Source organism: Mixophyes fleayi, chromosome 4 (assembly GCF_038048845.1).
Source record: "Mixophyes fleayi isolate aMixFle1 chromosome 4, aMixFle1.hap1, whole genome shotgun sequence".
Taxonomy (NCBI): domain Eukaryota; kingdom Metazoa; phylum Chordata; class Amphibia; order Anura; family Limnodynastidae; genus Mixophyes; species Mixophyes fleayi.
The window spans coordinates 303,308,880-303,331,614 of record NC_134405.1 but is presented as its reverse complement, the minus strand read 5'-3'; the positions used below and the strand labels follow the sequence as shown (position 1 = coordinate 303,331,614).

Genomic DNA, 22,735 nt, shown 5'->3' with positions numbered 1-22,735 from the left:
GAATATGGATTGAATAAACCATGCACATATTTTCCGAAATAACCCTCATCATAGCATAAATCACTATAACGTGTTTACAGAACTCATTTAGACTAGCAGCAAGGAACAACAACTATACCGCCACAAAGTTTGAGAAGTACAAAGGTCCCTTTAGCCTACTATTATTTGGGGTAAACACTTTACAATGTCCTTTATTGGTATAGGTTTACTGCTACAGCATAAATTACTAGGTGTGTGACTTAAAATGTTTTTATAATATAACACAATTGATCAGCAAGAAACAGTATATGCAGAGGATCAGATGCAGACTATCAGGTTCAGAATCATATGCAGATATATCAGGTACAGAATCATATGCATATTTATCAGGCTCAGAATCATATGCAGATTTTTCAGGTTCAGCATCAAATGCAGATTTATCAGGTTCAGAATCATATATCAGATGGCTCTGCAATCAACAGGCAAGAATGCAGGATACAGAAAGCCCCAATATCAGAGCAGGAGATTAACCCAAATCAGCAGACATGGTATAGCGGATTTTCACAGTGTACTTATCAGCAATATATAACATAAGTCCAGAGAATCCAATGTATTCTGAGACAGACCCAGAGTCCCTCAGAACAGCCGGCCCCAATAGCACTTGAAGCAGTACAGAAGTCAATGCAAATTCTAACCACTCCAATTGGATTTAGTGGAGCTGCACAAATGATGTTAGGATGAAGGACAGAATGGATGTGGAGTAGCAGAAAACCAGAGTGATGTACTACCAAACAGAACAGCTTGTGTAAATGGTAATGGTACTACTGTTGCGGCTTTCTTGGGACACAACCACCTCAGCCAGGAATGGAGCAATGAGTATTTGGCAACCAGGCAGGTAACAGAACACGAACAGTCAGAGCCAGGAATCAAAACCAGAATCGTAGTCAGGCGTAGCCAGGGATCAGAACAAGATTTGTGGTCAGATGTAGTCAGAGATCATAACCAGAACCGTAGTCAGATGAAGCCAGGGATCAGAACCAGAATCTTAGACATAGCCAGGGATCAGAACCATAATCATAGTCACATGTACCCAGAGATCATTACCAGAAAGCAGATACAGGATGATTCAGTACAGAAACCAGGATACTAACACTAGAAGCAAAGATGCAGTGTCAGGATAGACCTTAAATAGTGTTGGCAACCAATCCAGATAATACAGGTAACACACCTACAATGTAGCTCAGCCTAATCAGAAATCAGATAGCTCTTATACACAGGGAAATACAGCAGTACCTGACATCTAACAACAGAATCCTAACAAATGCAGGTAGCACATATGCATTGCAGCTCAAACTAATTGAAACAAGCAGCTCTCACACACAGGGAAACAGCAACAGAAAGAGATAACAGAAGCAGAATCCTAACACAGCATCCAGTCCCATAATAACTTCTACATTCCTTATGTCGATGTTAATATCTATTTAATTGGATTGAATATTATTTTGAATCAAACCTTATATAACATTTACCTTTATTGTACTTAGGCAACACAGCTATAATGTAGTGTTAATAAAATATTGAAAATTAATTAGCCTGATTCATTTATCAGCAGGTCTAGAGATATATCATAGGTAGGATAGTAGGCATAAGTACACAAAGTCTTTTTTTTTTTTTTTTAAGTTTTATATTTGAGAAGGTCAATAATGAGCATCAGTCCAAGACAAAATCTGTTACAATCAGGTTATACACATTCAGGGACTAATACAAACATTGTGTATCATAATGAGAATATTGAGATTGACCAAATTTTAGCTATAGGGATAGAAGAAGAAAGAAACAGAAAGGAGGCCAGTCAGAGAAAAGTGGGCAAAATAGATTAGGAGGCAGTGTGGCAGACCGCCAATAGAAGAGAAGAGAAAGAAAGCAGAGCAAGAAATAGAGAAGTGGGGGGAGGGGGGGGGAAAGGTAGCGGGTTGAGGAGGGATATCAAGTGGAGTGTTTTAGAGGAGTCATAGGGCAAAAGGAATTTGGATTTGAAAAAATGACATCCAAGGTTCCCAGACGTTATTAAATGATTTAGAGGTGTTGCGCAATATGCATGTCATAAACTCCATTTTGTATGACTGCCAAACTCTATTAATAATTGTCTGCACAGTAGGCGCGGTGGGTTGTTTCCAATTAGTGGCAATTTGACATAGTGCTGCAGAAACTATGTGGCGGAACATTTTTGTTTGGTGTTTAGTTGCGGATGGAATTCCAAGTGGGAGAAGGAAAAATCTGGGAGAGACCGGGATGTCAATCTGCAGAATCTGAGATGCGAAGTTCCGTAGTTCCGACCAGAATGGGGCAATCTTGGGGCACTGCCACCAAATATGGAGGAAGGACCCTTCTGACGAGCATCCTCTCCAACATGAGCTGGATGAGTCCGGAAAGATTTTTTGTAATCTGGTCGGGACCAAATACCATCGATAAAGAAGCTTACAGGCATTTTCTTTCAGCTTCACACAGATTGAACTAGAGGCCGTGTTGGCTTTTATTTCATCCCAATCTTCCCCATCCAAGGGACCCCCCAGATCCTCCTCCCAGGCTCGCTCATGGGAATCTTGGGTGTCTGAGTCAAGGACTCTCAGCTCTCCATATAGCCGAGATATAAGGCCATTGGTAGAAGATCGCTGGAGGAAAAGTGACTCGAATGAGGTCAACGGCCTGATTCTTAAAGATGATTTACTGGTGGAATTAAAGTTTCTTAGTTGCAGGTATTGAAAAAAAAAAGTGTTGGGAATATTGAATTTGGTTTTTATGTCTTCGAATGAGGGAAAAGAAGCGTCTGTGGGGATATTATTAAGATTGTAAACATCGTTCCTTTTCCAAAATTCAAAGGACGAGACTATTCGACCTGGCAGAAAATCTGGGTTATCAAAAAGAGGAACAATTGGACTAGGAGCCGGGGCAAGATTAAACTTAGTGTTTGCTCGGTCCCAGAGAGAGAGCGAATGCGATACAATTGGGTGATTAAGAGCGGACCGAGGACGTTTAGTGCGAGGGAGCCACAGGAGAGAGGAGGCGGAGGGAATACCCAGGCTCTCAGCTTTAATCGAGACCCAAACTCTGGAGGAGCCCGGGGAGTTCCATAAAATACACTGGGCAAGTTGCGCTGCCAAGAAATAGTTTTTAAAATTGGGGACTCCCAGACCGCCCTCCCGCGTCGACCTTTGTAGGACAAGGAGCCGAACTCTTGGACGTTTTCTACCCCATATGAATTGTGAAGTGTAGTGTTGCAAAAATTTGAATACATAAGGGGGGATGCGTATGGGAAGGGCTTGGAAGAGATATAGCAACCTGGGCAAAATGTTCATTTTAACTGAATTGATTCGTCCTATTCAGGAAATTAGGTTTTTACTCCAGGTTTTTAAATCAGATTTAATTTGGGATAGTAGTTTAGGATAGTTAGCTTGGAAAAGCTGACTATATTGTTTAGTTATGTAGATAACCTAAATATTTTATCTTTTTATGGTGCCATTTGAAGGGGAATTGTTGAGTGAGAGAAGATTTCATACTTTCTGTAAGATAGAAATCAAGAGTTTCTGTTTTTTGTGGATTGATTTTGTATCCCGAGATGTAACTGTAGGTTTTGATGTCTGCAAGAAGGGGAGGAAGAGAAACAACAGGATCCGAGAGAGTCAAAAGAACATTGTCAGCATATAATGATATTTTATGTTCAGATTTCCCTGTTTTAACTCCGCGTATCGCCCCGTTAGATCGGATTTTTGACGCTAATGGTTCTATTAACAGGGCAAAGATTAAAGGGGATAGTGGGCATCCCTGCCGCGTCCCATTGGAAATTGAGAAGGGGGAAGAGGCGACTCCGTTGGCCACCACCGTTGCTCTAGGAGATTGATATAAAGCTAACAGGCCATCTAGAAACTTACCAGAGAAACCCATTGACCCCAAAACTCTAGGCATAAAGGTCCAAGAGATGCGATCAAACGCTTTTTCGGCATCAAGTGCCATGATCAATGACGGTAATTTACCACAGTGAATAGAATGTATGAGGTCAATAGCCCGTCTGGTGTTGTCTATAGCTTGGCGGCCTGGTATAAATCCAACCTGATCTGGGTGGATCAGAGAGGGGAGAAGAGTGTTCAAGCGGTTAGTTAAAATTTTGGCATAGATTTTGAGATCCACGTTTAGTAAGGATATAGGCCTATAACTGGGACAGGAGGTAGGATCTTTATCTGGTTTTGGTATAACAATGATAGTGGCCAAGGTCGTTGCCTCGTTAAAAGGTGAACCCATTAAGATATTGTTAAATAAATCTGTCATATGTGGGGCAAGGTCCCTGGCAAATTTCTTATAATATTGTGCCGTGAATCCATCTGGGCCTGGAGTCTGATGATTTCATCATTGTTATAGCCGAGATTGTTTCTGTCTGGGTGATATCCGCGTTCAAGAAAGTGATATCAGTGTCTGAGAGATGTGGTAGTGAGAGAGATGACAGAAAAGATGTAATTTCTGTATCAAGAGATTCGACAGAGGATGAGGTCTCAGGGAGATTGTATAAAGCTTTGTAATAATCGTGGAATTCTTGAGCGATTTGCACCGGGTCATATATAGGCTGCGAGTTAGAAGATTTTTTGAGTTTTGTAATCTGTCCTCGAGATTTTTTCTGTCGCAGTTTCTTAGCGAGCATAGAGTCGGCTTTGTCAGCCTTTTTGTATTATTGCTGATTTAATTTTTTGAGAGTATTCGCTGCTATGCGAGAAAGAATTGCATTTAGCTGCCCTCTTACTGCAGAAATTTGTGTGAGTAATGTCGTGGATGGGTGGAGTTTATGTTGATCAAGAAGGGAGGTTAGTTCGGTCTCAAGGGAATTAATTTCTTGAGATGCTAGTTTTTTAGCTGCCGAACTTTTACTTATCAATCTACCTCGAATGGTAGCCTTATGGGCTTCCCATAAAATGCCTGGGGCAATTTCCTCTGAAGTATTTAATTCAAAATATTCTTTGATTGCAGAATAAACATTTTTTAATTATATACTTTGTGCATGAGTGTTTTTGTGGCAGACTCGGGCATACCACCGCATACCTTGGTTGTTATATTCTTTGATTGCGTCCTTAATTTCTTGACGAGTCGATTGGGCCAACAAAAGGGAGTCGTCAAGACGCCAACGACGAGAACGTCGAGCTAAATTTATTAAATCAAGGGTGATGTGCACTCCGGCATGGTCTGTCCAGGTAAGCGGGGAGATTCCTGCGTCTAATATTGTTTGAGTGAGGGGATGAGAGACAAATATATCTATGCAGGAGTAACTACCGTGTGGGGCAGAGTAATGTGTAAAGTCTTTTGCATCAGCGTTTTTCAGACGCCAGGTGTCATGTAGCGATAAATTGCGTATGCATTTTAATAAGGACTGGGAGTCTTTTACGGAAGAAGTAGATTTTTGGCTGGAAGAACCAGAGGACCTATCTAATGTAGGGTGTAAGATGGTGTTAAAATCTCCAGCGAGAATTATATGACCCTGTGCAAGGCGCCCAATGCGATTAAACACATCTGAGAAAAAGGCGCTTTGACCCTGGTTTGGTGCATATAGAGAGATAAGAGTGACCTGTTCAGAGCGGAGTGTGCCTATCAAAATCAGGTAACGTCCCTCTGGGTCAGAATGTGATTGAGTTAGGAGGAAGGGAACTCTGTTGTGTATTAAAATAGCTACTCCACGCTTCTTGCAATCCGCAGAGGCAAAAAACGTTTGAGTATAAAGCTTACTTTGGAGACAAGTATGCTGTCCTGTGAGGTGTGTCTCCTGGAGGAAAACTATATTAGCTCCCTCTCTCCTGCAGGCTCCCAAGACCACCGCACGTTTAGTAGGGGAGTTCAGGCCGTTGACATTAATCGAGAGCACTTTGAGCGCCATGGGTGTTGGAGATAGAGTACTTCCTATATAATATCAGCAAGAAATTTTTTAGAACATAAACAAATTGGGAACAAAAATAAGCATCAGTCCACTTGGTGATTTGAGAGAGGGAAGGGGAGCAAGGAAGGAAGCCACAGGTAAGAGAAAGAAGAGAGGAGAGATGAGAAGAAGGCCTAAATAGGCCATAACCCTCAGAGAGGAGAGCCCCTGATAGGGCTATCATAGAAATAACACAATGAAAAAAATACATTGCAATACTAGTAAGGGTGCTTGTGGGGGGTGGTGAATTTAGTGAGGTATTGGTTGGCCATATGAGGGGCCGTGAAAGATTATCCAGCTCAGTTGGCTGGTGTAACTAGAACATTATTGTAGTGAGTAATTGACCAGAGGGGGGGAGGGGCGGTAAAAAAAAATAAAAAATAGAGAATGAAAATTTAGGAAAATAAAGGAGGGATGAAAAAGAGGAGAAACAAACAAAAACAACACAACAATACAATCTATGATGTAGCGTCAAATCTGTAACAATGACAACAACATTACTAACTGGTGATGCCAAACCAGGGCACCAACAATACTGTTATGCCCTTGAATTCTAAATCCCATAAGGGCGTATAATCTGTAAACTGTAAATAACCTGGTGCATGTAACAAAAGGCAAATCGGTTATTAGGTGCCCTTGGTGGTTGCCCAGTAGCTAAACGAAAAAAGACACACAAAGTCATTTTTAGAGTGTAGCCTGTTATTACAATGTGTTAATGTAATCCTTATCACATTTTCCTATTTAAGTGTGTGTCATTGTAAATTGAAGTTTCCCTTTCATCCCCCAGAAGCTGCTGAAAGCTCCAACATTGGAGGCGGAACAGGAACGATGGGTCTGGGGGCCTGCTATGGGCCCCAGTTTACTCTGCAGCATGTACCTGACTACAGACAGAACATATATATTCCAGGGACGGCTACTCTTAATGCTGCTGTGAAACAGGAAGGGAAGGTTCCTGCCCCTTCAGGAGGAAACAAGAAAAAAGCAGCCAAAAAGGAGAAAAAATAACATTGTGCACCAACAGAACATAATCCTCTGAGCACTTAGCCCCAGCCAAATCATTTTGAATGTCATTGTTACAAAGAAAGGCATAAAAATGAAAGTGAAAGTTCAAATGAAGGCGGTTGGAAGCAGAGTCGATTATGCTAATAGTACTTGCCATGAAACCATATCAAAAGTTATTTTTTCATACATGCAATGATGTCAGCAAATGCTAGTTTAAGCTTTTTTTCTGGCCTATAAAATGTCCCCTTTCTAAAAAGAATATTATTAAAAATATATAACTTTATTTAAAAAACACACCTATGACAAATACAACAGAAAGTCAACTGACTCTAAACCCTTTGCACTATAGTCATGAAGAAGTAATGAGGTTACTGAGTGAGCACATTTTTCTTCTTGCCAAGTTTAATTCCAGTACAATTCCAATTACAAAGCTCCACGTGAACAAACTGGACCTTTGAAATGAGATATTCATTCAATCACAACTCTAGTCAATGGCTATCACTGTTACAATAGAGTCAAACTGAAGAGATGTTTATCAGCAAAATAATAAGATTCAGGTTTGTGTACTATACAGTACATACATACAGAAGAATAGGCAAGTAACTCATAAAGCCACAAGTCTTTGGCATCTGTACCACAAGTAACTGGCTTCTGAAGTGCACCTCTTTTGAAGGCCAAACTGATCAATTACAAAGAATAAAGATAGTATGGAGATTCCTATTTGAAAGGAAAGGGATGTTTTTTTTAGATAAAAATAAATGGTAATGGTTGGGAGATTAAAAAGAAAGACTACATAAGATAAAACGAAAGAACACATGTATGGGACAGGCTATATGAAAATTAAGAATGTTGATTTTCAAAGATGTTTTAGTGTCTGGTTGGTGTCTGCAGCCCGTACAGTGCCCAATTTTTTTCTATACTTGTGGAACTTAAGCAGCATAAAACAACAGGGGGATTGCAAAATAAAAAAAGAAGAAATATCATTTGTTCACTCAAATGTAAAGAATGTATGTTGTGATTGTAATAATATATAAGCGATTGTGTAGCAAATAATCTAGTACTATTCATTGTGATATCTTGATTTTTATTCTGGTAGAAAAAAAGTGTTAAGTTAAAACCTCTCTAAAAATGAACCTGTCCGCTGCAAACTGTGGAGGTTGGCAAGCATTTGGTGAGCTGAATTAACATTCATAAGAATACAGCCTTTGATCTTTTTGGAATCAGTGTTATCAATGAGGCACGAAGTACCTCATTGGCTCCTAGTAAATCACTGGTTTCTAGTAACTGATGGTTGATTAACAGCAGTCTTATGAATTGTTCAGGTTACAAAATGGTTGCTTCTGTTGTATACAGGTGACAGGTCCTGTTTAAAGGAAAACTATCATCAAAATAATAGCTTAAAAAGACCTTTATTTCATTAGGAAAATGCACAGTTTGTTATCATTTAATATTTTGTAATGATTAATCTCTCTTTCCAATGTCTTGTAAACTTTTACAGATTGCAAGTATAACTATTTTGGTGATAACCATGTACAGGTTTATTTTTTGATCAAAAGCTCTGCATAAATAGTAGCATAATAAGAAAGAGGGTCATCACATGTAATAAAAATGATGCATTTTTTTCTAATAAAATAGACTGCAATTTTAAATGATTATTCAATTTGCACAATACATTAAAAGTAAAATTTGATGATAGTTTTCATTTAAAATTTTGGGAGATTTTATTCCAATACTGTAAACACATCTAGATGGGCAGCTGAAGCAAATTTCTACCTGCAGCAATTGGTTGAGGTTGATAATGTTTTTAAATAACTGTACAGAAAACTGCATGCTGGCAATCCATATGGTATCCACAGGTGCATTGGAATAAGACTCATATTTTGCATGTCTTAATGAAGCATGGGGTTCATTTAATTATTTTGCATAAAGCAAAATCAACAAGAACAATAACTGGTCAAAACAAAGTAAATAAAGTTTATCCATCGCCTACACACAGTGTAGGTAGTCATTTTGTGGACTGAACCAATATTTAGCTTATCAATTCACTAGGAACTAGACATAGTTGAGGCTTAGTGATATTTATGGTACAGTAGTTAGCATTGCTGCCTCACAGTGCTAGGATAATTCTGACCAGGGCACTTACTGTGTGGAGTTTGTAAATTGACCGTTGTCTGTGCATTTATGTGGTAGGGAATTTAGACTGTAAGCTCCAATGGGGTAAGGATTGATGTGAATGATTACACATTCTCAGTACAGCACTGCGTAATATGATTGACGCTATATAAATGAACAATAATAAATAAAAATCCCTAATTTTAAGTTCATTCATAAAACATTGTCGCAAAATGGCAGCCTCCACTATGTGCACTGTTTGTAGGCAATGAGTTAACCATGATTGATATTGCACTTATATGTAAACTTGTGCTTCGCATTTTATGAAATTGCTGAGAGTAGTTTCATTTTACAGCCTAAAAGACACTAACTAATTAGGTTCTGGGTTTTTGTTTACAAATAGCTATTTGTGTATTTATTTTCTGTTTCACTCATATTTACAGTTTTATAGGTTTGGATCAGTATTATCTTACATTGCTGAAACCAGTTGAATGCAACATGGAGTTATGTCATACTTGACTACTTTTTGGACTCACCTTTCACATCTCGTAGAGAGGAAGTTTAAAAAGGCAAGTATAGGGTGGGGTAAAGTCCAACGAGCAGTGGGGGAAGGGCCACGTTAACGAGACTCGTGTAATCAGGATATGCCTGGTAATGCCTAATGACGCAAAATGCATGATCAGGGTCCCGACCTCTTTAGGATGGCGCACTCTCCTGTGAGTACAGGAGCACTACCCAACAATCGGGATTCTCTTGGACGTTCCGTTAGAGTAAGCAAGTATGAGCTATTTACGTCACCTGATATGGCTGAACATTTGTGGGGTTTGTTGCCATAGACATACTTGCTAACTTTAAAAATAATTTCCAGGAGTCTTTTGCTACAGAGCACCTTAGCATGCTTGGTACTATCAAGGCGTACCTCAGTGTGCTGCTATTCTCATCGCATATTTTGCATTTGGATTTTAATCAATCTAGTTAAATAAAATATTAACATAGAAAGCCCACAAGAACAAAAATTGATCATGAGGATTATAGTAAATATAAAGCAAATGATAAATTATACTGAGCAGCTAGTCAGTAATAAAATGAAGGAATGTGTCCAGGGAAAATGTTTCCAAAGATACATTTTTAAAACCTGGGACTGCATCTGGAAAATAGGGACAGTTGGCAACTATGTATGGTCATATTTTACCAGGGAAGATACAAGGTAAGGAGGAAGGACAGAACCTGTTTAAGACAATGGAACTTTGAGTTTGATTAACTGTAGCATAAATATGGTATGGAACCCTTAAGTTATACCTGTTTAGGTTCTAAGGATCTTATTAGCACAGATTAGTTCCATACCTCCCAACATTAAGACATGCAGAATTGGAACAAATAAGCCCCAATCTTCTCAAAAGATGCCTGCCCATTTTCATGTAAGCTCCACCCATTCCTAGGACTGCGCTACGGGACATTCCCTCCAAAATCGGGACAATTGAGAGGTATGTAGTTCTGTGACCATATAACGGAACAGGGCTGCAGGCCAAGTGCTTATATACAGGGCGTGAAAGATGACTTCTTTTATTCCTATAATTTTCACTATGGGGTATGGTGTTATTCCTTTTAATATGCTAGTTTTGATTAATACTGAAACGATGACATCATAACTCACCATTTATACATATAAAAGTTACAGGATGTTATACATATATTAACATAACTTGTGTATTATGTACCAAGTAACTCTCGGATAGTTTAAAGTGCCTAACTTCGGTCTGCCAGCATACAAGGGTTACGTTTCCTAGTAAACAAGATACAATATTGCTTGTTATCATCTATGTGCTTTTTTTGTGGAGTTTTGTTTTGTAAGACCTTGTGAATGTTCCTTTTTATATGTCAAAATGTCAAGTTCACAAGCAACTCAACAGCATCTTTGCCAGACTATTGTGCTCAGGACTGTAAGCATCCCAGACTTGGTATTAAGTTAGGAATAGTGCCCTTATGTGCATGTTACTGTGTGGCATATTTAAACATCCCAATCCTTGGGAAAATATAATACTCTGCATTTATCCCAAGGGCATTTTAAGAACAGTTTAAATGTTTAATGGTCCAAATTACTGCTTCCCATCTCTTTTTACCAATGCTTGTCTTGTGAAGCTAACACCACCATGTATTAGTGATTTACTCTTTTACACTAATAACCTGTAGATATCAGTAATCTCACCTCTCCTTTAAATCCTCATGTGCGGCTTATGATATACATGTCTATTATACCAATGCACCTGTATGTCCAGTGTATCATACAATACATTCTACTCTTCATTATATTATATACTATGATCCACTTAATCCATTGTTGTTGTATTACATGCAAGTTTTATACTCTAATATTTCTATTGCTTTTTTTTCCCTCTGGGGAAAAATAAAATGTTTTCTTCAAACTGAGTCAGTTCTTTGTGTGACACAAAACTCTTGTTTTTAAACTTACTTATATAGTAAATGAAGGAGTTAAGTAAAGAACTATGTTTATTAATATATATATATATATATATATATATATATATATATATATATATATATATATATATTGCTTTACTTCGATTTTTCCTCTTTTAGGAGCCGAATGTTCAAATCAGCATATAAATAATAAACACAAAACAATCTAAATATTGTACACTTAACTCACCAGAATGCTACAAAATAAGGAAATTAAAAATGGAATGACTCTGTTGGCCATGTATGGTACTGCAGAAAATAAAAATATGTTTTCTTTAGAATCCCCTGACATTATTACTTGACTATGGGGATTTTACAGATCTGTAATCTGAGTGGATTACAGATCTGATATAGACAGGGAGTCTACATGTCCAAAATGATTTGCTCAATAGCTCTAAAATTAACATACAAAAATAGAAACGGAATCAGAACATCCTTCATATATGGAGTGAAGCTAATGTGGCCATAACAGTCAATCATACAACTGCTTTCATTGTATTTGTACTAAATCAATCAATATATAATATTTATAATAGGTTGCTATGGGTAACTGCCCGTTTGCACTTAGTTTGTTAAAAGCTGAGAATAGTACAGATTGGGCATAAAGCCAATAATAGTACTGACTGGACATAAAGCTGAGAATAGTACAGATTGGGCATAAAGCCAATAATAGTACTGACTGGACATAAAGCTGAGAATAGTACAGATTGGGCATAAAGCCAATAATATTACTGACTGGACATAAAGCTGAGAATAGTACAGATTGGGCATAAAGCCAAGAATAGTACTGACTGGGCATAAAGCTGAGGATAGAACAGATTGGGCATAAAGCTAAGAATAGTACAGATTGGGCATAAAACTGAGGATAGAACAGATTGGGCATAAAGCTGAGAATTGTACAGATTGGGCATAAAGCTGAGGATAGTACAGATTGGGCGTAAAGCTGAGAATAGTACAGATTGGGCGTAAAGCTGAGAATAGTGCAGATTGGGCAAACGTGAAAGCTTGATGAGAAGCAAGTGGTCCTATGGCCACCTGTTGACATCACTACTAGATAAAGATATTTCATATATACTGTATGTAACTGTGATTGACACAACTAGGCTTTATGCATTACTAGAATTTAGATTTGATTAATGAAATGTCTTACAAGAAAAAATAAACTGTAGATACATCCAATATGGATGATAAATGGCCCTTATTTTAATTGTAAAACCCAGGATAATCAATGAACAAACTGCTTGAGCAATGATAATAATATGTCACAATCTGCCTGCAGCTTGCTGCTTTGTATTGGCAGCTCCTGCCTCCAGGACTATTAGACTTTATTATTTATATTTCTTTTTATGTGTTGCAGCAGTACCTCTGATCACCAGAGGTGCTGCTATTGTGCCTTCTTCTAGTCCCTTAGGAGTTAACCCTGCTGCACTAATTATCCCTGGCACCTGGCTGTTCCCTATGTATACCTGTCTCTCCCAGCATTCATTGCTGGTTATTGATGTTACACTCTGTGGTCACATCCTGCTATTCATTGTTGTTTCTTCCTCCTGCTGTGCTCCTGGGTTTATGCTGCTTGGGATCTCCACATACATTCTGCTGACCTGTATAATCTGTGAACCTGGTATTAAGCTCTGCATTTCCCTGCACTTGCTGCCTGGAATCTTTCCATACCTCCTGTTTACCGGCAACTGCCGTATACCTGGTAATTACTGCAAAGCTCATTATTCCATTGTCTGTTCATACACTTCAGCAATAAACATTTAATGTTTTTCACCTTATTTGTGGCTCCTTAGCTGTATTCCTGCATTGATTTGTGACAGTATAAACCAGCCCAATAAACAGCTTAGGAGTCAGGTGAAAGTTTTTTATTCTGGGACCATTTTGTTCTGCAATTCATTTGCATTTGGAACATGTGTGATTTACCAGCCTTTGAATTGCCACAACTACAGGCTTTACAGATGGATATAATCCTGCTACGCTCCCAGCTGGCTAAATTTTCCTACTTATGGACTCACTCAGGAGACTGCCAGACTCTGTCTCTCCTAATGCAGAAGCAGGTGATTTGTCACCACCAACCTTCTCTGCTGTTGAATCTGTGCAAACAGCACTTCTTAATTGTGCTCCTACAAATTTGCCATTTACTAAGAACTATGGAGTAACTAAATCCCGGTTCACAGGTGGTCCACGCCCCATCTCTCCGAAGAGGAGCTGCGGCGCAGAATAACACACAAATTGTGTCTCTACTGTGCCAGCAATGTACACATCTTACAGGACTGTCCTCTCCGCAGACCACGACAGCCTACTGATTCATCCTCTGTTGTTTCCTCTCTGCATTCCGAATTTGGTTACGCTCCACCATTTCTATTCTCTGGGATGAGACCCAATCTGCTAACCCCAGCTGCCTATCCTGAGGCTCCAGCCGCCAGTCCTAAGGCGCCAGCTCCAGCCACTATTCCAAGTTCCCAGCCTCTGTCTCCTGTTCCGAGGTCCCAGCCTGTCTCCTGTTCCGAGGTCCCAGCCCCTGTCTCCTGTTCCGAGGTCCCAGCCCCTGTCTCCTGTTCCGAGGTCCCAGCCCCTGTCTCCTGTTCCGAGGTCCCAGCCTCTGTCTCCTGTTCCGAGGTCCCAGCCTGTCTCCTGTTCTGAGGTCCCAGCCTCTGCCTCCAGCTCCAAGGTGTCATCATCTGCCTCCAGCTTGGGGTCTCTTGCCACCGTGTCCGGTCTTGAGTCTCTTGCCACCGTGTCCGGTCTTGAGTCTCTTGCCACCGTGACCGGTCCTGAGCCTCTTGCCACCGTGTCCGGTCCTGAGCCTGCTGCCACTGTGTCCGGTCCTAAGCCTGCTGCCACCGTGTCTGGTCCTGAGTCTGCTGCCGCAGCCTCTGCACCCGAGTCTCCTGCTGCAGCCTCTTCACCCGAGTCTCCTGCTACCGTGCTGCCTGGTCCTGAGTCTCTTGTTACCGTACTGCCTGGTCCTGAGTCTCTTTTTACCATGCTACCAAGTTCCGTGTCTCCAGCCGCTGCCTCCAGTTCCTTGTCTCCAGCCTCTGCCTTCAGTTCCGAGTCTCCAGCCACTGCCTCCAGTTCCGAGTCTCCAGACGCTGTCTCTGTTCCAGAGCAACAGTCCGTTGCAGAAACCTTGCCACTCTATGCAGTTCAGCCCGAGTTGCCACTCTATGCGGTTCAGCCCGAGTTGCCACTCTATGCGGTTCAGCCCGAGTTGCCACTCTATGCGGTTCAGCCCGAGTTACCACTCTATGCAGTTCAGCCTGAGTTACCACTTGTCTACTCTGTGGCTTCTCAAAGTGCTGTCTGCTCTGTGGCTTCTCAAAGTGCTGTATGCTCTGTGGCTTCTCAAAGTGCTGTCTGCCCCCCAGGCTTCTCAAAGTGCTGTCTGCCCCCAGGCTTCTCAAAGTGCTGTCTGCCCCCAGGCTTCTCAAAGTGCTGTCTGCTCCCCAGGCTTCTCAAAGTGCTGTCTGCCCTCAGGCTTCTCACAGTGCTGTCCCTGCCAAGCCTGTCGCCCAGTCCGGGCCTGCTGCCAAGCCTGCCGCTCAGTCCAGGCCTGCTGCCAGGTCGTCTGCCAAATCCGAACCATCCATTACCGAGGGTGCCAAGTCTGAACCATCACCTTTCTTTGAGGGGCATCCTTCCCAATTTAATGCCCTTCTGAGGTTTTTTGCTTCACAGATCCCCTCCAAACCAAGCCTTGTTAGTAGCCCTAAGAGACAGGTACTATTCCTAATATACCATTTATGGGGAGAGGCTTTGGAATGGGCAAACCCATTTATTGAGACAGATAATCCCATGTTATCGGACTTACAATCCTTTACTGAGGCAGTAATCAACAAGTTTGTAACACCTCCCGCTATGCCATCTTGTGGGGCCTCTGCATTGTCAGCGATACCACCCATCTCACCTGGCCAAGAGATACCTTTGTGCTCCACCCAGTTGGCGCAGGTCCCAACTTCAAGGAAGTCCCGTAAAAGGGGAGGACGTAAAAAGAAAGGAGGTTCTGCAGTGCTTCAACTTCCATCTGGCATGGTCTCGTTTGCCTCTCTGACCATAGACGAGGACTTTTCTGCCGGACCCCCTATTCTGGACTATGATTCCGATGAATTCAGACATTTTTGGTAATTGGGCGTCTGGAATCGGCCCTTAAGGGAGGGGGTACTTTCACGATCTGCCTGCAGCTTGCTGCTTTGTATTGGCAGCTCCTGCCTCCAGGACTATTAGACTTTATTATTTATATTTCTTTTTATGTGTTGTAGCAGTACCTCTGATCACCAGAGGTGCTGCTATTGTGCCTGCTTCTAGTCCCTTAGGAGTTAACCCTGCTGCCCTAATTATCCCTGGCACCTGGCTGTTCCCTATGTATACCTGTCTCTCCCAGCATTCATTGCTGGTTATTGATGTTACACTCTGTGGTCACATAATGCTATTCATTGTTGTTACTTCCTCCTGCTGTGCTCCTGGGTTTATGCTGCTTGGGATCTCCACATACATTCTGCTGACCTGTATCATCTGTGAACCTGGTATTTAGCTCTGCATTTCCCTGCACTTGCTGCCTGGAATCTTTCCATACCTCCTGTTTAACTGTAACTGCCGTATACCTGGTAATTACTACAAAGCTCATTATTCCATTGTCTGTTCATTCTCTTCAGCAATAAACATTGAATATTTTTCATCTTATTCATGGCTCCTTAGCTGTATTCCTGCATTGATTCATGACATAATAATCACAATACTCTGGCAGTGTATGGAAGGCAACCTAAGATTTAAATATGTTTCTGATGTCTGAAACATTAACTTTGTACTGATGAGTGCATATATAAATTGTTCTATTATAATGTGTAGTATGTAGAGTGAATGCTACAGTAATATTGCACAGACTATTCCCTAATGAGCATGTTTAATTTTTTTCATATTACATTACACCAAAATCAGAAGTAGCTGGCTGAAGATATACTGATTTGATAAAGGTGCTGGCTTTAGCCCAGGATCTCTTTATCAACACTTGTTACTAGTCCTGGGCCCTCACAATCAGTCAGGTTATCCTCACGTGGGAGTTCTGACAACTGTCTTTCATTGAAAAACGCAATGGTGGAATAGTGTAAGATAATAGTGGAAGACAAGTCCCCTGCTGAAGCCGCTAGTTGGAAAGATAACACTTTATACATAACAAGTGTGACTGAGTAGCTGAGGGCTCCTTAGACTTGATATGGTCCAGTCAACATTGGATTCAGGGAAGATTTCCTGTGATGCATCTTATGGAGACCCAGGGGTATATTTCCTATGTGGCGGTTCTCACAAGCCGACGATTCTCAGTGACTTGCCGCCATTTCTTAAAAGAACAACTCTATTAAAGACAAAGCCCATTGGGTTTTGCCTTTAATAAAAATGCTGTTTAAAAGAATAAAAACTGCAAATACATCCTTTAGTCTCCAAGTTGTCAGGAGTAGCATCCCATGGTGCACATGAGTAAGTTACAGGAGCAAAACCTTTGGAGCTATGATCAGAGTGTCTGGTGATTTCTAGAACTCATCAGTTTGCAAGATACATCAAAACACCTCCAAGTAGTATTTTCAGATTCATGGCTTTAGTTTTGGAGTGCAACAATTCCCTTTAGAGTGGTCAAAGGAGAAATAGGCTATGTCCCACTCAGCAAGACTGTCACCCAATCTGAATGACACTGAAGCAATATGCTTGGAGGACACACTCAAATGCAAAGATGCATGACTGTCCCAAAGAATGCATGTAGTCCTATATCCACAAATAGGTGCCATTTAATGAAATTGCAATCTTTTTCTCCTAGCCTTAGGATTTGTGGTTTGCCAAGGGTGCAAAAAATGTAAATGTAAAATATATTCCTTAGTTTCTACGTCCTAAAACTGCATGACTCTAGTTGTGTACTATTTCCATTCGCCTGATTCAAACAGGCAGTGACTTTGGCAATGCCTTAGTACAAGTGCAATTTGCATGCCAGGGAGCTAGACATGGGAGTCACTTTCAACAACACCACTACCTGTATGAATCAGCGGTGTGGGACTGTTGGAGACATCAGAGGTATATGTAAGAGAGAGAATTGAAAGGCTAATTTCATATTTAAAAAGTAGCTGTAATAAATCTAATATTTACCAAGAAACATTTCTGTTTTATTATTGTGACCGAGGAAACACATTGTACAAGAGCTTTTGTGAATCCCAGGAGCAGTTTTCTGGCTGTGTATGTTTTAATATGCAGTTTTAATGGGGAAGGGCAGCTTCCTGGGATATTACAACATCATGTGGCAATAAACTACAACTTACATAATTGTCTACCTACATCCAATAATAGCACTGAACACTATGTATCTGAGTCATTAATGAACATATCTGCCGATTATGTGTGTATCTCCTGCAAAATCGATCTGCACATGGTCAGAACTGGACGATACTCATTAGAACACAGCCACGTTCAACTCATCTTCGAGCGCAAACGCCACTTACAGCCTACAATTTCGGGAAGTGAACATGGTGGGGAATGCGCAGATGCACGTAGGCAATGTACAGGAAGGGCGTTCCCATGCAGCCATGATCAGGGGCGGGCTGCCGCTCAATCTTACCGGTGCTGGGGCTGCCCCCCGGATGCAAGTCTATTTTCACAATATACGTGATACGGCCGCCGCAGCGCACAGGTGGCCGCATCCCGTGTCATGTGATGCGGCCGCCTGTGCGCCCCCCGGGCTGACATCTGTCAGCCCGCGCCTGGCCATGTCCATGTCAAACTCGGGCGCACACAGAAGTACACTGATTTTCCGCCGTATTTCTTGCTCCAGCTAGAGGTCTGGTATAAGTCCTGAGTCCTAGTTATGTCAGTATTGTACGCATGCTATAGCATGTGTTTGCAATCAGGAGTAACTGTAAAAATGTCTGTTATGTAGAGTAGACATTAAGTACACCGTAATAAATGTTTTTCAAGAAAATCAAACAAGAAAAAACATTTTTTTCTTAAATTTCCATGTATAATCATAAATGACTGTAATATGGACAATAATTGAATATAAATAAATATATACATATATATATATATTATATATATATATATATATATATATATATATATATATATATAGCGACTGGATCACTTCTAAATAACTTACGGTATAAGTTTATTTACAGGAAATAGGGCAGGGCGCTTATTTATACCATTTAAATGTACTGATTTTACTATAACGTGTGGCACTTTGTAGAGGAATTGCATTCATTTCTGAGGTATTCATTTCTGATGCAATAAACATTTGTTTAGGAAGTCTTTTGTGTATTTTGGTACGGAAATTACTTGTTTGGGGTTTTGTAACTTTTGTTTGGGAATTCTCAAGTTAGCAATAGAGTGGAGGAAATCTGTATTCTGCAACTGTCTGAGGAAAGGCCCCATGTTAATCTCATGTTAGTTAGACCTTTTGATGTGTGAGTGTCCAGCACAGCTGAAGGCACAGGAAGGTTTAATTAGACTTGCTGTTAGGTTTCCTCTGTCTCTACAACAGGATGCAATAAATCACAGCAAGTTTTAGGATATCACAGTGTAAATATTGTTAGCTTTGCATTGCATGTAAATCCATGTTTGGGTAAACATAATGCCCCATGATACTAAAAATAACTCAGACCTCAGAGAGCTGGCTTAACCTGTGCGGTTGTGTCCAAACTGTATAAAACAGCACTGGTTTGTACTGAATGTATCATTCTTGTTCCATCTGAACTTATCACTGGTGCCTTCAACCACTGTGAAAGCAAATAAAACAACACTTGCTTCAAAGTCCTGCTTGAGATATTCTCCATGCTGAAAATCCTGTGACCTACAGATTAGACCCAAAATCTAATCCGTTCACGGCTGTCTGAGGTTTCACCCAGCTTTCCAGTACCACCGCTCTGCCTGCTACCCAGCAGCTCTGGCCTGTGTGATAGGCCATGTAGGATACCCTGATCCATAGTAAGAGGTCAGGGGTACCAGCCCAGGTGTACCAGCAAGGGGGTACCCTAGCAGTGACTGTGTCATGACTCTGAATGATTTTGTAGATCCCTTGCCTCTGCCAAAATGGAACTCGCCCAGGAGTGCAGAGTCTAACGGGTAGGAGGTCTTCACCAGAGATTCCCGCAAGGAAATATGGTCTCCGCTGCTCCTGTCCCGCAGGTCGCGGTCTCCCAGACAATTACTGGAAGAGGGTAGTGGAGGTTAGGACACAATGGTTAAGTGAAATGATGATATTCACCAGTTAAAAGTTCATGGCTCACAAGATCACTGATAATGATAACACTGGGAGATGGTAGCTGTAAGCTGGGATGTGCTGCAAAGTAATATATTGGCATTTGGTATGATTGAGACGAGAAGATATATATATACAACGGCAGACACTGAACGCACGGCAGGTTGGTCAGGAAGAAGAGATAAATCACAATATGCTACTTCACAGTTGGTAACCCTTGACAACTGCAGGGGATGAGTAGAACAATAGTTCAACGCTGAGGATGTTGAATAGAGAATGCTAGATCCGAAAAAGTACCACACGGCAGAGGAATGTGAATCACTGGTACAGCCACAGTCCGAACAGAGTAATAATACAGAACTAGCTGATCCGAAAATAAAGATGATTCAACGTAGCAAGTGAGTTACTGGTATAGCGATAATTCTCATAGTAGAAAGGCAAAGGTGTTGAGCTCGTAGATTCTACAGATAACAATCCCAAATGACTTAGATGAACACAAGTATGTCAAACCATTCGTTACCTAGAAGTAGCGAAGAAGCAAAGTACATCTAAGCCGTGCGTGGAACTACAGGTGACAGGTAACACTGCAGTGGATCCAATAGTAAAGTCACAGCAGTGTTGAGCCGGCCGAGTATAGATGAGAAACTTGAGCTGTGGTAATAGACATAGGTGCAGCAAACAGTTCACGATAATCATTCAGCGTGCAGGCTAGAAGCGGAGTGAAGTTCAGCTGAGCCATGGGTGGAACTACAGATGACAGGTAACTCGACAGTGGATCTAACCGTGAAGTAATAGCGATGTTGAGCCAGCCGAGTAAAGATGGGAAACTTGAGCTGTAGTAATAGACACAGGTGCAGCAGACGATTCCCGATGATAGTTCAGCGTGCAGGTTAGAAGCGGAGTGAAGTTTCAGCTGAGCCAAGCATGGAGCTACAGATGACTGGTAACTCGGCAGTAGATCTAACCGTGAAGTAATAACGATGTTGAGCCAGTCGAGTAAAGATGAGAAACTTGAGCTGTAGTAATAGACACAGGTGCAGCGGACAGTTCCCAATGATAGTTCAGCGTGCAGGTTAGAAGCGGAGTGAAGTTTCAGTTGAATTCAGATAACGATGAATGATAGGAAGATCAAACTTATGGAAGCCATATCCTAGTACTGAGTAAGTAACACGAAGAACAGGCAATGAGAAAAGAACCATGGGAGGTTTAAATAATACTCCAGAACCAATGAGAATCGGGAGGAGGTCCAGAAGCAGGTAACAAGGAACACCTGAGTAAAAGTGATGTCTCAGAACCAGGAGTAAGTTCAATCACCGTATACAAGAGGAAAGTCACAGCGCCGGTACCTGTCTATGGGACCAGTGTGTGACAGACAGTTACCCAGAAGGAACCCGGTTCTGGATGCCGGTAAGGAGTCCAGTGGTGGCAGCATTTATAATCTCCTCCCACTGCGGTTAGAGGGCGCATTTGGGATAACGAAAAGGAACGGTGGCAAAGTAAGCCCAGCCGGTTCTCAGCAACAACAGACAGGATGGCATAGGAGGTCCATCCTATCACAATTTTTCTAAGCGTTCTTTTGAAAATTTATATTCCACATAGGTATTGTACGTATCCTGCAGTGCCTGATCTAGTAGAGCAGAGTAAACCTACACCCATAGTCACCACCACATGTATCTTGAGATCAGATCCTTGTTGACTTTGGGAGTAAGCAGAGCGGAGTGCAAGCCATGACCACACCACAAGTAGCTGCACAAAAAATGTTCTTCCCTCGGCTGGATGTTGTGAAGGGGTTTTTCTTTACCATGGAAAGACTCATGCGATCATCCACCGCTGTCTTCCAGGTCTTTATGTGTTGATGAGCTCACCAGTGCATTCGTTTTTTCTCTGTTGATTTGGCTACTCCTAAAGTTCCTGTTATCTCTCTGATAGATTTTGTTTTTGCAGCCTAAGGAAAGCCTGTTTCACTTGCATTGAGAGCACCTTTGACCGCATGTTGTGGGTTCACAGCAACAGCCTCCACATGCAAATACCAAACTGGGAATCAACTCCAGAACTTTTGCCTTCTTAATTGATAAAGAAATAACAAAGGAATAACCCACAGCTGTCCATAAAACAGCTTGTGAGTCAATTGTCCAATTACTTTTGGTCCTTTGAAAAAAAGGGGACTACATATTAGACAGCTGGAAGTCCTAAACCCTTCCTTCAATTTGGATGTGAATACCCTCAATTATAGCTAATAGTCTGCATTTTAGGCCCATATTCATTATATAACTGTAACTTGAATGTTTTGGTAAACAGCTAAATTAACAAAAATTGTGTCAGTGTCCAAACATATATGAATCTACCTGTATATCAGAATACTACCAGAATCCAGCAACCCTCAAACACATCGCTGTCTCCCATCTCTTCCAAAATCCTTTAAATGTGCCTTTTGGAATTTACCTCCGTACATGACCCCTTCCTCTCAAACACCCTCAACCTTCTAGCAATAACAGAAACATGGCTCACACAATAAGACACTGCCTCACCTGCAGCCCTTTCACATGGTAAATTCCATGGTAGATTTCACCCACACCCCCAGACCTGGAAGCAGACAAGGAGGGGACATTAGACTACTTCTCTCCCCACAGTGCACAATCACAGTTCTACCAAATGTCCCACAAGTCACGTTCACATCTTTTGAAGTACGTGATATTTGGATTTTTAATCCACTATGTGTGTTGCTGTGATCTGTTGCACCCCTGGACCACACCAACAATTTCTTGAATATTTCTCTGCATGGTTTCCTCACTTATCCATTGTCCCATTTAAGCTTGCAAGCAGGGCCTACTGTGTTTGTTCCCAACTGTAATCCTCTACATAATCTGCAGGCGCTATATAAATAAATGGTGATGATGATTTAGCAGAGGAATTATCCTTCAATGTTAACTTAGTAAACCACACCCAATAAATAGTTTTTAAGTTTTTACTTAAGTCCTTCT

The 22,735-nt window shown here is 41.1% G+C and overlaps 2 protein-coding genes across 4 annotated transcripts in view; both read left to right on the top strand.

Annotated features, from left to right (window-relative positions):
- Positions 1-11,466, top strand: part of LOC142152878 (protocadherin gamma-B4-like) — a 50,071-nt gene extending 38,605 nt beyond the window's left edge. For all 3 annotated transcript variants that reach the window (XM_075209937.1, XM_075209936.1, XM_075209938.1), the window contains exon 4: positions 6,717-11,466. In XM_075209937.1, coding sequence (XP_075066038.1) covers positions 6,717-6,934 — 218 coding nt within the window. In that variant the 3' untranslated portion in view covers positions 6,935-11,466. The remainder of the gene's footprint in view (positions 1-6,716) is intronic.
- Positions 1-22,735, top strand: part of LOC142152881 (protein diaphanous homolog 1-like) — a 418,442-nt gene that overhangs the window by 175,304 nt on the left and 220,403 nt on the right. The gene's annotated exons all lie outside the window — the stretch shown is intronic.